General features: G+C 41.6%; 1 protein-coding gene across 4 annotated transcripts in view; it reads right to left on the bottom strand.

The window, feature by feature from the left end:
* SLC23A2 (solute carrier family 23 member 2) overlaps positions 1-14,329 on the bottom strand; it is a 156,982-nt gene that overhangs the window by 20,406 nt on the left and 122,247 nt on the right. For all 4 annotated transcript variants that reach the window (XM_047771721.1, XM_047771722.1, XM_047771724.1 and 1 more), the window contains 5 exons: positions 14,151-14,239; positions 13,076-13,146; positions 11,819-12,000; positions 3,097-3,217; positions 2,376-2,532 (listed from right to left, as the gene is read on the bottom strand). In XM_047771721.1, the coding sequence (XP_047627677.1) occupies positions 2,376-2,532; positions 3,097-3,217; positions 11,819-12,000; positions 13,076-13,146; positions 14,151-14,239 (620 nt within the window). The remainder of the gene's footprint in view (positions 1-2,375; positions 2,533-3,096; positions 3,218-11,818; positions 12,001-13,075; positions 13,147-14,150; positions 14,240-14,329) is intronic.

Below are 14,329 nucleotides of genomic sequence, written 5' to 3'. Positions count from 1 at the left end.
GGAGATGGGTGGAGAGGGTGTTCTGGGCGGGCAGCAGCCTGGGCATCAGTGGATGGGCAGAGTTGGGCAGGAATAAACTAGCGCTCATTAGAGGCAGCATGTGGCAGGGGACAGGCAAGTTTGGAATGGCTTGACTAGCTGCCTAGAGGGTTTGGCCTCAGGTACCAGGGACAATCACAAGTTTGGGAAAAGAAAGATGACACATAAAATAAGATATGCAAAATAGGCCTGGAGAGAGAGAGAGAGAGAGAGAGAGAGAGAGAGAGAGAGAGTGTGTGTGTGTGTGTGTGTGTGGACAGCACTGCTCCTGCCTGGAGCTGCCACACCCCCAGGGAGGTCACCAAGGGGTGCAAAGGCAGCCCCGTGGTCAGACCCACTAGCAACTGGCTTGGTCAGCATCTTGTCTCTGGATTGGTTTGGAATGGACTCTTCTCGTGCAGATGATTTCCTTATCAAGCAACATTTTGTGTTTTCTAAGTAATCTTTTATACAGTTACCTTTACTGATGTAGCACCATGGTTTCAAGACATTAAAATGTGTCTTGATTTTGGGGGCACAGTTCTTATTTTATTTTACCATTTATTATTTTTCAGAAATTATTATCTTCTCAGTCTTTTTACTTTCCCTGCTTTCTTATTTTCCCCCTTTAGCCTAAAGTCCTAATTTTTGAAATCTTTATTCTGTTTTCTTCAACATCTCAAATTTGTAATCTTAATTTATGGTCCCTTTCCTGCAGACTATTTATTTAAATATTATTTTAATTTAAAACCTGTTGCCTTCCTGTCATTTCATCTTTCCTCTTACCTAGAACCCTTATTTTGTTACTTCATAGCAGTGTTTCTCAACTTGGAATTGTTGACATTGTGGACCAGAAACATATCTGTATTTTATCAATCAAGTGATTCTTAGCATATTCAAGACTAAGAATATGCTAGGTATCTAGACATACAAAAAGCTGTCTCTGGATTAAGCCAAACCATCCAGACTACATGAGACGGTTCTGGCTCCGGCATCCTTCTGGCTCCGAGAGTACCTCTTTATCTAGGGTAGCTGGCAATAGGAGCTGGCTGCAGTCAAGGGCTGTGGGAAGAGGAGCCGGAGAGCACTCTGCAGCTAGGACACTAAGGCCTACTAGTCCACTCAGTTACGCCTCCTTGTGGTGGGCCCCATGGTCCCTGGGGAAAATCTCTCTGGTCTCTCAACACAGGCACAGCTGCTTCTCGGGGACATCCCACCCTGTGTTTCTATTTGTACTCATCTTGGGAGCCACATGAACAGGCAGAGAGGACCACCCTGCATGTGGCATGGGGGTTTCCTCCTACCTGCCCTCCCACACCTCCCTCCTGACTCCCTCACCAAATGACTTTTAAATGCATTTTACCTCAGATTATATGTATGTTTATGAACCATGTATTTTGGGGGGGGTGATGGGTATACATAAATATGTACTTAGACCATATGATCTCAGAACGTTATTTCAGAAAGACTAAGCTTTTTATAGCATTTGCAAATGTGTCAAGAACAGACGGAACAACTTTATCACCATCACTGAACACGCATAGAACAGTTATCTTTGACCCAATCTTGGCTTTTCCTCCTTGTCATAAAATATGAAAATGTGACTGCTGAACAGAGAAGCAGACTGGCACAACTCAACTAAGCTCAGGCTTCAATATTATCTAATAAAACCCCTAAATGCCAGGAGCAGAGTCTTCACAATACAACAAGAAGCATGTAATAACCACTGAGTTCACACAAATCACTTCTGGGGTTGGGGTCCAGAAAGCAATACACGTGAATCCATGTGACACCTCAGCTGGGGGTCATATGCCCGTGCCACTGTGCCAAGAGTTACCCAACAGTTAAATTATAACTTAAGATCCATCTTTAACCCATTTGTGAGTATAAGTTTACCTGACAGCTGTGACCAAATAAAAGATTATAGCTACCCATTAAAAGATTATACAAATTTCATCATGCTTGGGCAGCCTGCTAATCTCCTGGGGCTCCCACCCTTCTGTTCATTTTGGCAGCTTGGTGCTGTGCAGCTCTGCACTTGACCTTTTAAGTGGCTCCCTCAAGTCCTGGCCACCAGACTCAAACTTGGCAAGAGACCCCTGGTGTCTGGGATTTCATCCTACTGGAACCGAAAGAACTAACCAGTTTATCTGAGAAGGGAGCTGGTTAGTCTCTGTGGGTAACAGTGGCCCTCTGGCAACAGCACCTCCCACCTCTGCTCTCTAATTCTCTAAGGGCCAGAACCTTAAGTCTGCCAAAGACAAAGAAGGCCTTGTAGAGACTCCTGATAACTTCCAAATTCTCTAAGCTCAGACCCTTGTGGGATCCTGATCCCTCCTGGCTACCAAAATACTTACATGGGTATGGGACCTTAAACCACGGGGCTACCAGAAGTACCCCCTGCCTGGCATCAGTTCGAGCATAGAAGCCATACTTCGTGCTGTCAGGAGGGAAGACATCTGTTACTGTGAAGATGAAGCAGAGCAGCCAGGACACGAGGATGGCCAGAATGATCTGAAGAGGTCAAAGAAAAAAGCTGTCAGGACAACAGAGGTGGTGGTTGGCAAAACATAGGCGCCTTCCTACAGTCTGAATATCACACCCCTAAATCATCATTGTCATTACTTAGCAGAAAAACACATAAGGGATATGATGAAAACCTACTCCTTGAATGGAGTAACATTTAGAGAGAATAATTTTATGCTGATAAGGTTATTTAGCCTTAAGTCTGGCTAGTAAAATGAAAATAATGGACAATGTACCTGAAAAGGCCACATGGATTTAGACCTCCCTCAGTTCCAAGGACAATCAATGCCCTCTCATGTGCTGTTAAAAAGGTTCCAGAATTGGAAACTTCTCCAGCTTTTAAACTTTAGGTCCCTGGTCATTTGGGTGGTCATTAGTACCCTGATGCCACCACACAGACATGGTCTCCCAGGAGGACCTGCTTAAAACTCCTCTCCTCACATTTTAACATTATGAACCAAAGTCAATATAATCTCTCTCTCTCTCTCTCTCTCTCTCTCTCTCTCTCTCTCACACACACACACACACACACACACACAGGTGACTACTCACAGGGAACATTTTGAAAAGCTGTAACTTGTATGCAGTCCATCCTTTCTTAGATTTGTAAATTGGGAGAGGAAATTTAACATTTCTGGCATATTGAGAAAACAGTAATACTAGGAAAATTGTCCTGAGGAGAGAAAAAAAAATAAACTAGGTTAAAAGCTGTATGTCTGTGTTAAAAATAACAGCCAAAGCTTCAATGGCCAAATTGACTACATGTGCTCATTTCTCTAGAGCTACTAGTTCTCTATTATTTGGGAAATCTTATCTTTTGGAAAATGGCATTTTGAGATATTGGAACTCTTTTTCTTAGCTTTTCTAGATACAGAAATAAAATTGCCACATAAATGCTTTAACTGAATATTCCTTAATAGAATACAAAAACCTCAAAGGATGTACACGCTGATAAGAAAAGCTCATACTATGTAAGGGTAAAAGACAAGATGACAGATACAACATAATGCACAATATAATTACAACTACATATTAACTGGAAAAAAAAAGCAACTACCACACAAGAGCATGTACACACACATGCATGCGTATATGCAAACAGGTAAGGATAGGATCCAAAATGCTCACGGGGATTATTAGCTTCAGGTGGCATTATGATTTGTGAAAATTTCCCCCATTTTCTGATTTACATTTAAGAAATATAAATTACTTTTACAAAGCAAAAAGTAAAGCTTCAGTATTTAAGAAAACTATACACAACAGAATTCATTATTAATAATAATCCTGAGAGGTTTCCATGTGTCAGACATTGCAGAGTCTCCCTGCCTATCACCCCAGCCTTCTACAGAGGTGTCTACAATCATCCACCCACCTTACAGAGGGACAAAGCCAGCAGTCTAAGACCATGTGGCTGGAGTCTGCTGGGCAGGTGGGCAGGGACGTAGCTCTACTGCCTGGGCTCTGACTCCTTTGCCACACTGTCTGTGAGGGCGGGGATGCCTGAGCTAGCTCCAAAGTTCCTCGACCCACATTCCTGACCCAGGAACACTGAGTGCTGCAGGACATAGCATTGGCCGGTGACCTCCCTGCAGTGGGATTCAGCACATCCTCATCCACCTGGTACCCTGTGTGTGGCAGGTGTGGGATGGCTTACCATCACTGAAACAACAGACGTACAACAATACGCCTCATCACCCACAGGGACTCACTCTTTCCCTTACAACCTGAGGTAGAGCTGGCAGAAAGAGTGGATGCTCAGTCAAGGCTAAGCTAAATTGTGCCTGGGCACAGTCTAAGTGCTGAGAAGAATTATCAGCTCTACTGTCACATTCTAAATGAGGTGCAGACTGCAGCCAGCTGGAGAACAGGCCTGTGCCACCCTACCATCTCCCCACCTACACAGATACTTCGCTGTACCTACCACAAAGTCACCAGACCAGCACCAGTTCAAGGATGAAAACACACACAGTGCCCAAGTTATTCCAACTCCCCCAGGGTGGTGAAGTTTAACAAAAAACAATGTGGCAAAGAGCAATACTAAAACATGTGCTTTAAACTTAGACCAACATAAAATTTTCCCGTTTTAAAAAATGTCACTGATTTTTTTTTCCATTTGTATGCTGATATGCAAAAAAAGCCACACAACTGCTATTATTGTTATTATTGCAAGTGACAACTCACCCAACAGTTACACCTGCACTGTGGTGTTCACTTTTCAAAGCACATTTAAAAAGGGAAGGGGGTAGTTCCTGCTGTGGTGCAATAAGTTAAGGATCTGCTGTTCTCTCTGCAGTGGTTCGTGCTGCTGCTGAGGCATGGTTTTGATCCCAGCCCAGCATAGTGGGTTAAAGATCTTGCTGCAGCTGTGGCTCAGATTTGATCCCTGGTCCAGGAACTTCCATGTGCCACAGTGCAAGGCCAAAAAAAGGGCGGGGGGGGGGGAGAATACACACAACCAGTCCCAATTTCAGGCCCCAATTTGGCAACTGAAATTGAATAGGTGGACTGGGCAGAAGAACATTACTTTTCTATTTTTATCCTCAAGTACATCTGTGGGGCAGGTAAGACAGGCCATTGCAGAGGCAGCAGCAGAGGCTAAGAGGTGGGAGACATGCCTGAGTTCACAAGCCTTGGCCCAGGAGAGAAGGGACAGGTTCCCGGCCCCAGTTCTCAGGCCAGGGTTCTATCCACCACACCAGAAGCCTGCCACTTCATGTTCCATTTTGCTTGTTTTAACCTTTCAGATATTATGCAAGTGATGCATGCTGCAGGTGTAGAAAAATTACCAAAGGCAGATAAGCACAAAGAAAGAGGAAAAAATCTGAAGACTGCTCATCACCCCACATTAAGTGACAAGCATGCAGCATTCTGGTCTACTGATTCCAAATGGTTTCCATTCCTAGGGTTTTTTAGGGCATTTCTCTGGGTCCTGGGCACTGGGATTAGAGAGGAAGACAGGACTCTCTGATGTCATCCTTGTCCTCAGAGCAGGTCATCACCTGGCCCAAATTGGAATCATATTTACATGCTGTTTTATACTTTATATGCTGTTTCCCAGCTAACTGTAGCTCCTGTAAATGCCATGACCTCAACAGATGGGAACCTGAGTCAGCACCTTAGTGGCTTTTTAGCATTCCACCTGGTGGATGTACCACATCTTGATAGCAAGCCCCTTGCAGTATGACACTGGGAGCAACAGACACGACTGCAATGGCACTAGTATGGATTATCTCCTTATGACAAATTGCTAGGACAAGAACAGATCTTATCAGTGAATGCTTGATTACACAGTGTTTGATACAAACTGCAAAATAAACAGAGAAAGTATGGTTGAATTTACAATCCCACCCTCAGACCAAGAATGTTCATTTGCTATTCACTGCAAAACAGGATCTTATACTTTTAAATCCCTACCAATTTCATCAATTAAAAAAAAACCTGTATCATCATCTATTTTTTGTTTGTTTGTTTGTTTTGTTTTGCTTTATCTAGGGCCACTCCCACGGCATGTGGAGGTTCCCAGGCTAGGGGTCGAATCGGAGCTGTAGCCACCGGCCTACACCAGAGCCACAGCAACGTAGGATCCGAGCCGCATCTGCAACCTACACCACAGCTCACGGCAATGCCGGATCCTTTAACCCACTGAGCAAGGCCAGGGATCGAACCTGCAACCTCATGGTTCCTAGTCAGATTCGTTAACCACTGCGCCACGACGGGAACTCCCATCATCTATTTTAATGTTAATTCTTTAAACATGAGAATAGGTTTGTCAGAATTGTTTGCATCAGCAAATATTTTAGACAACATGAATATGAACTGGGGAACAGTTTAATAAATTATATACTATTTCATATTACTTAACACTGTGCAGTTTTACAAAGAATGAAACAGATCTAAACGGACTGTATTGGATTATAAAACATAATGGTAAAGCTGTATAGGTGCGTGTGTTTATATTTCTGCATCACAATATAAATTACGGAAAGATAAACATATTTTTAAAAGCACTAATTTGTTATTTGTATTTTCCTTTCATGGCTGTTCATATTATATTTTTCATTCATTACTCCATCAGTACTCTCTCCCCTTTAATTTGACTGGTGACACTCTAGGGAGTTCCCTTGTGGTGCAGCAGGTTAAGGATTTAACATTGTCACTGCAGGACTAGGGTTGCTGCTGTGGTGCTTGCTGGTTCAGTGCCTGGCCCAGGAACTGGGCATGGTCAAAAAAATAATAATAATAATAATTGGTGACACACTATAAATTGGGAACATTAGCCTTTCTTGCAGAATTTGCAATAAATATTTCCTCAGATTCATTTATAATTTAGTTTCACAGGGTTTTGATATGAGTTTTAAATTCATTGGTAGTAAAATCACCCTTTCTCTTTTCATATCTGCTTTGTCTTATCTATTTTATGATTAAATATATTATGTAGGTTTTTTCTACCAGCACTTTTATGGTTTTATTTTCTATATTTAAGTTTTTAATTCAACTGAAATAGAAATGGATATAAGCCAGAAATCTATTTTCCAAATAACTATCTAATTTTTCCTACACAGTTCTTCCACTCCCACTGATTTCAAACATGACTGCCATCATATACTGTATATGAATTTTTTATTGGTTCTGTTTCTTTCCTTCCTATTCTGGTCTACCAATGTCTCTATCCTGTCCTAGGTCACAATATTTTTTGTTAAATTCTGGAATGTATTTTAATTATTGTTAATGGCAAATCACCATTCCTTTCTCCCTGCCCTTTACTGTACTGATCCATTTTATTTTATTTTCGTCTTAAACGTTGCTTAGCTCATCCAGAACAAGTTTAAATGATACTGATGATAATAAACATGCTCAATCTCAGTTTCTAATTTCAACAGGCAGGCCTGATTTAAGTCTTTCACCATTAAAGTATAGGGCATTAACAAATCTTATTTATTGCTGCTTACAATCCACCGTAGAGATATAGGTTGAACTTGATCAAATTTTTAAAATTTGTCACATGGTTTTTATCAATAAAATCTACCATGGACCTATAATGAATTTTATTAATAAGTTTTCTAATATTTAATCATCCTTGAGTTCTTGAAATGATAAATACATTGTCCTTTTATTGTATTATCTGAAGCAGCATTTTCTGAAATCATGTTCCAAGGAACATTCTTTTCAGATGTTTATAGATGTAGAACTTAAAAAATTAAGCATGTGCAGGGCTATTCACTAAGGTCCTTTTCTCAAAGTTTTCTACACACTTGCATCTTACATATTCCAAGGAGCCCTACAGTAGAGAAAGATGCTGACCTTTATACTTGAACATATTTGCTTAGGGTTTTACACAACCCCAGGAAGGAAATGCTGGTCCAGGATCTCCCTTTTGCATTAGCTCTGTCAGGATTTGCCATTAAGATAAAATTATGATGTTTCCTTCCCTTCTTTCTCAAAGCTCTAGAACAGTTTTAACAATGTAGGAAGTCTCTCTTCCTTGGAGGTGTAATACACTGTCTAACCAATGGAGCACATTCTTTAAGAATAAAAGTCCTTGGAGAATAGACTTGTGATTGCCAAGGGGGAAGGGGAGAGAGTGGGAGTGACTGGGAGCTTGGGGTAAATAGATGCAGAATGTTGCCTTCGGGATGGATTAGCAATGGGATCCTGCTGTGTAGCACTAGGAACTCTGTCTAGTCACTTATGATGGAACACGTAATGTGAGAAAAAAGAATGTATGCATGTATATGTAACTGGGTCACCATGCTGTACAGTAGAAAAATATATATATATATATAAATAAATGATTAAAAAAGAGAGAGAGAGAATAAAAGTCCTTCCACAATACTCTTGACTTTTCTTCTCAGCGTCAAAGGTGTGCTCGCACCTCTCTTCATGTATTCACAGTGTACTCACCAAAGCACCTGCTCTGGGTCAGCTGGTGAGCCCGGTGCTGGGGGTGCCATGCAAAGCTGACACCCCAAGCACAAAAGAAGAGTTCTGGAAACTAAAAAACAGGAGAGTAGAAATGAAAAGCTTTACAGAAGGAGTTATAGATAAAGGTGAGTAAAATTCCTGTGAATAGAGGGAAAAAAAGATGAAGAAATTCAAGACAGGAGAGGAAAATAGGACAAGTTTGGAAGGACCAACTTCCAAACTTTCAGAAGTGTCAGAAAGAGACAAGAAGGAATGGAGGGGAGGGGAGGCATCTGTGAAATAATGCAAGATCATTTCCTATGAACACCTGAGATTCCCAAGTGAAAAGGTCCAGAGTGTCAAGCCTGAGACGTAAACAGACAACCAAGGGGGCAGCAGGCAAGGTTTCAGACATTGTGATGATAAGAAGACCTAAAAGCTTCCAGAATTCTAGCCTGTGTCTTATTGGAGGAGAAAGGCTAAGAGGCCTTGAAGAGATAATGGCCAAGCATTTCATAGGACTGAAAATGGACAGGAAGGGAGCAAAAAAAGGAGCTGGAGACCAGTTTAGAAGTGGTAGCTGAGGGTGGTAGCAATGAAGACCCAGAGGACAGCCACAGGATTTATTCTGGAGGTAGGAGAGAATGATGGGCTGTAAGTGGAGCATGAGGAAAAGTGAAGAATGAAGGATGACTACAGGGCTTCTGGTTTAAGTACCTGGGCATGTGGCTGTGTCACTGAGGATGACAAAGAAGGAACTGGTTTGGGGGGTAAGGAGGGAATCAAAAGTTTGGAGCTTTCTTCTTTCGAAGTTTGAGATGTGTGTGTAACAGCAAATGCAGAGGGTGAGTCAGGGGTTGGATCTATAAATCTGAGTTCAGAGGTCTGGGCCACAGGTCCCTATGGAAGTCAGCAATGTAATGCACGTCTGTTGATGCCATGAACTGGCTGAGATGTCCCAGGGGAGAGCATGTGGGACAGAAGGAGGCCCAAGACCAAGCTCTGAGTAGCCCCAACATCCAGAAGTCAGGGTGAGGAGGGGTCAGTTTTGAGTATTTGTCAAGTAAAATAACTGAGAAACTACCTATTTTTTTTTTTTTTTTTAATTTGGAGGAAGGAAACACAGATTTTTTTTTTCCCTTTTGCTTTTTAGGGGTGCATCCGTGGCATATGGAAGTTCCCAGGCTAGGGGCTGAACAGGAGCTATAGCTGCCGGCTTACACCACAGGCACAGCAAAGCCAGATCAGAGCTGTGTCTCTACCTACACCACAGCTCATGGCAGTGCCGGATCCCTTACCAACTGAGCGAGGCCAGGGATCAAACCCGCATCCACATAGATCCCAATCAGAGTTGTTACTGCTGTGCCACAAAGGGAACTCCAGGAAACACAGATTTAACTCATCCTTTTTGGAGCTGCAGCTCTATCCCTCCTTGTGCAAGCATCCCTTCTCATCTTAATTAGAAGATGCCAGAAGTCTGTTCTATCTGTTTGCCATTCTCCAAAGAACCAGCTTTGAGAAGTATCACTTCTATTTGCTTCATGTTTTTGTATCTTCACCAATTCTTTCCCTGCTTTCTCTGGGCTCATTTTTCATCCTGTTTTTCTAGTTTCTGGAGATAAGCTCTTCATGTACTTAACTTGCCTTTAAGGTTACAGCTTCTTGAAAACAAATGACTATTCTGGAAGTGTGACGAGTGCCCTTATCATCATCATTTTATAGATTATAGCAATCATGAGGTTTTGATTTCCTTTCTACACGTTCTCTTATAACAGTGTTTTCTTGCTTCCAAGTGGTTTGGGGGTTTTGTTCACTCTTTTGTTATTAGTCCCTAAGTTTACTGCATGATGATAAATACAATTTCTCCTTTTTGGAACTTACTGGATTTCACTGAGTGAACATTCTTACAGCCTTCTACATACCTATCCTGGTGTGGGGAATACTGACCAACCTTCGGTGAAATGATAAATTAAGAACAACACTGTATATTTTCCCACACCTTAATTTATAATGATATACGGATTATAATTATGCAAGGATTCACTTTATTTGTAAAATATCTTCTAACACAGAGCATCAGAATTAATTGTTATGGGCGATGTTCTAATCAGACTATTTGGGTTTAAAAAACCATCTTGGCCACTTACTGGCTGTGTGACCCTGGGCAATTAACTTTGCATCTTTGTCCCCTGATTTGTTTAGCTGTTAAACAGGGATAACTCTAACATTTACCTTAATTTATAATATATACAAACAGTGTTATGTAAAACACTGATGCATAGGCTCAGTAAGTACTGCTTGTTACTGAATAATTACAGAATATTTCACAAAGCAAAATAAAAACAAGTGGAAATCTTCTTGTGTTAATATTAACTTTTTTAGAAATTTTACTGGTTGGTAAAATTCTAAAGTCTTAGAACAATTTCCCTATGATATGGTCAACTCCTACCTATTCTATAGATACATGCAGAGAATGTGGGGTCTATCTGTGGTATACAGAATTCTGTGGCTCTAATGACCAATATTATAGAGTCCTACATGCCTTTACTGACATTACTTAAAAGGAGGTAAGTGGCATCTTTAGTGAACTTGAAATACTGTGTAAAGGGACTGGCATTGACTATCAGGATTGTGGCAGAATTGAGCCTCCTGACAGGAATACAGGGCTGTCTGACCTGGGAAGTCACATCGCCTTCAATACCAACACACCTCCTGCAACATCTCTATCTCCTGCTAGTCTGGAAGTATTTTTGAGTCTCATCTAAAGGATTCAGATTCTCAGTATTTTATACAACTCATTTGCATGAGACTTGGCATGACCTCAAAAGTCAAGAGCTAATTGTACCATCATCTTACTCTCTTCCCAAATTTTAAAACCCTACAACCCTCCCTCTATACATTACTGCCAAATCTGTCTCCAGAAGACCTTGAGTGTATGTCACTTCAGTAATTCCCTGGCATAAAGCAAATAAATTTTAATGTATCAGGATAATCTTTTATATATATATATTATTTTTCCTTTTTTACGACCATACCTGCAGCATATGGAAGTTCCTGGGCCAATGACCTAAACGGAACTGCAGCTAAGGCCTACACCGCAGTCATGGCCACAATGGATCTGAGCCACATATGCAACCTACACTGAAGATTATGACAATGCCAGACCCTTAACCCTTTGAGGGAGATCATGGAGGGAACCCGCATCCTCACAGAGACAATGTTGGGTCCTTAAGCCCCTGAGCTACAATGGAAACTCGCAGACTAATCTATTTTAAAAGTCTCCTAAAGTTTGTGTCAGTGCTCAGGACATTCACAGAGGCTGTCCCTTAGGGAGATTTTTACTGTCCGTTTCTGAGTGGTACTGGACACTTACAGCATGGCAATGCCCCAGTGCTTCCCTGCTCTCTCCCCCGCAGCCTGGAAACCAGAGAGGCCAATGAGAGCCACCGTAGGCGTGATGGTCAGGGGTCCAATGTATTTCAGCAGAGCCCCAGGCAGGCCTAGGAGGCCAATGACTACTTCTATCAGTGAAGACATGATGATGGCTCCCTGGATCTGGAACAAAAGAGGACACAGGCATGAGAGCAAGCTGCTTATACCTCACACACTCCAAATGTCACCTGCAAACACAACTGATAATCCTGGAAAGCACCAAGTTATTAACAGGCATGACATCGCAGGGAAATTCCTGGGAAACCCCAAAATAAATCAGTGGGGATGATTGGGACCTAGCAAACCTAAGTATGACTTGACTGATGTAAGAGGATTACAGAAATGGGCATTGGACACAAAGTCAGCTTATACTGATTGAGACAGACATAATTTATAATTCTCATTTAAGACACACAACATTCAAATACCAGTCTTAGAGGAACAATGCAGTCCAAAGATTCTTTTTTTTTTTTTTTTTTTTTTTCCTGCACCCATGGGATGCAGAAGTTCCCAGGCCAGGGATGGAACCCGAGCCACAGAAGTGACAACACTGGATTCTTAATTGCTAGGCCATCAAGGAACTCCCCAAAGATTCTTGACTTAAAAAGTGAGCCCCTGCAGAACACTTAAAAGATAGTGTTATTGACAAAAATTCTAAAGGCATGTTTCTATTGTGCAGAATGGCCACATCTGTATTGATTCTGAACTAACAGCAAATGATCTTATAGGTTTTTGGGAGATCTGGATAAACTGTCCATTGTTCTTCATCCCATGCCCTGTTCTATTCAAGTGCACTGTAGCAGACAAGTGTCTTTAATTGTTTCCACCATTACAGGCAAACAATGAGGCCAAAATGAACATTTTTACAACCTATCAACACCATGGCTCCTCTCAAAGGGAGCCACGCCTCGGTTGGTTGAGCTGCAGGGTATAAGAGCACAGGTCTGCGGGTACACAGGAGAAAGGAAGACAGAAAAGAGGACATGAGACAATACGGTTGGGTCCCATAAAGCATTTCTGCATGCTTTATTTTATAGTGATGCCTTAATTTAGTTTAACATCAGAAATGAACATGTCAGTAGCTGAAAAAGTAAAGGAGAGCTTAGTGCAAGCAACTGCAATTTACTGGGCACAACAAAAACACTGAAGCCAAGAAGAAACACAAAAAAGCCATAAGCAGACAATGCTTATCTTTTACCTCACGTATCCGGGGATACCAGATGTGTTCCGTGTGTAACAGCTCTGTTGTTCCATTTGCAACCGAAACATCTTGAAAACAAAAACAAAAGACCAAATTTTTCTTGGAGTGATACTGATGCTTCCTGGGACATTCATTTTATTCTTTTAAAGAAGAATTTCCTCCCTGTTCTATTTGTATAAATATCCATCCCTAAAATCCAAGTTACAACAGTTCACCATATTATACTGAAAGGTGGAGTCTCCATCATTAATTTAACCAACAACTGAGAGCTCCTGGCTTCTGAATAGCTGAGTAAACTAATGATACACATCGTTAGTCCCGGTCTCATAAAAAGACCAACCCTTGCAAAGCAGCTCATTGAAACCATAGCAAGGTTGCCTGACTGAGATTTTAAAAACCCAGATAAAACAAAGGCCCCTTTCCAGTTCCTAAATCAAGTCAGTGGTCACAAAGTAACTCCTAGGAGCAGGGAAGGAAATGAGGGCTGGAAAACTCTGCTCCTAGAACCTAAAAATTTAACAGTATTTTGAGAATACAACATGTCTATCTGAGTTCCTCCAATCCATTATCTGATCTTTTCCTGACCTTACTGAGTTACTTAAGGATCTTCGCAATCACTATTAGGGGGATGTGAGGGGAGACAAAAGTCATTTGCAGAAAACCAAAGCATCTGGATCCTTAAAAAGCAGAGATGTTTCAGAGAAGGGATGCTGATGCAGCAAAGAGAGTGATTATTACTGGTGGTTCATAAAATCCACTGAAAGAAAGAAGCAGAAAAATAGCACAAATATTTTTCTACTCTGTTCCCATATGTATCAATTTCATTAGCACAGAGAAGTGAGGTCCTTTTCTGGTCCTTACTTGCTTTGGGGTTAGGGATGAACGAGTGGATAGAGAGAGAGACAGAAACATGATCCACAGTTTGGAGCATTCTTAGCTGTTTGCTGATTTGTGTTTTTTGTGCCTGATTCCAGAAAGGATTCAAAGCTGCTGGGGGCAGCATGTCCAGGCCTCCCTTCCATCACCTGCATTAAAGGACCCCAATGACATATGTGGAAATAACTGCAATTACCTGTGGTGTTACATTTCCATTTATCTAAAGACAGGATGGCTCGAGCAGGGGCCAGAAATGCAAAAGCACTGGCCTGAAACAGGGGTAACCTAAAAGAAACGAGACCAAAACCATGATCACGGCATCAGGAACTACCGAGGTAGTTCACTATTTGATAGCTTAACAGTCTTTTCCATAGA

The sequence above is a fragment of the Phacochoerus africanus genome, chromosome 3 (assembly GCF_016906955.1).
Source record: "Phacochoerus africanus isolate WHEZ1 chromosome 3, ROS_Pafr_v1, whole genome shotgun sequence".
NCBI lineage: Eukaryota > Metazoa > Chordata > Mammalia > Artiodactyla > Suidae > Phacochoerus > Phacochoerus africanus.
This window is presented reverse-complemented; position numbering and strand designations above follow the sequence as displayed.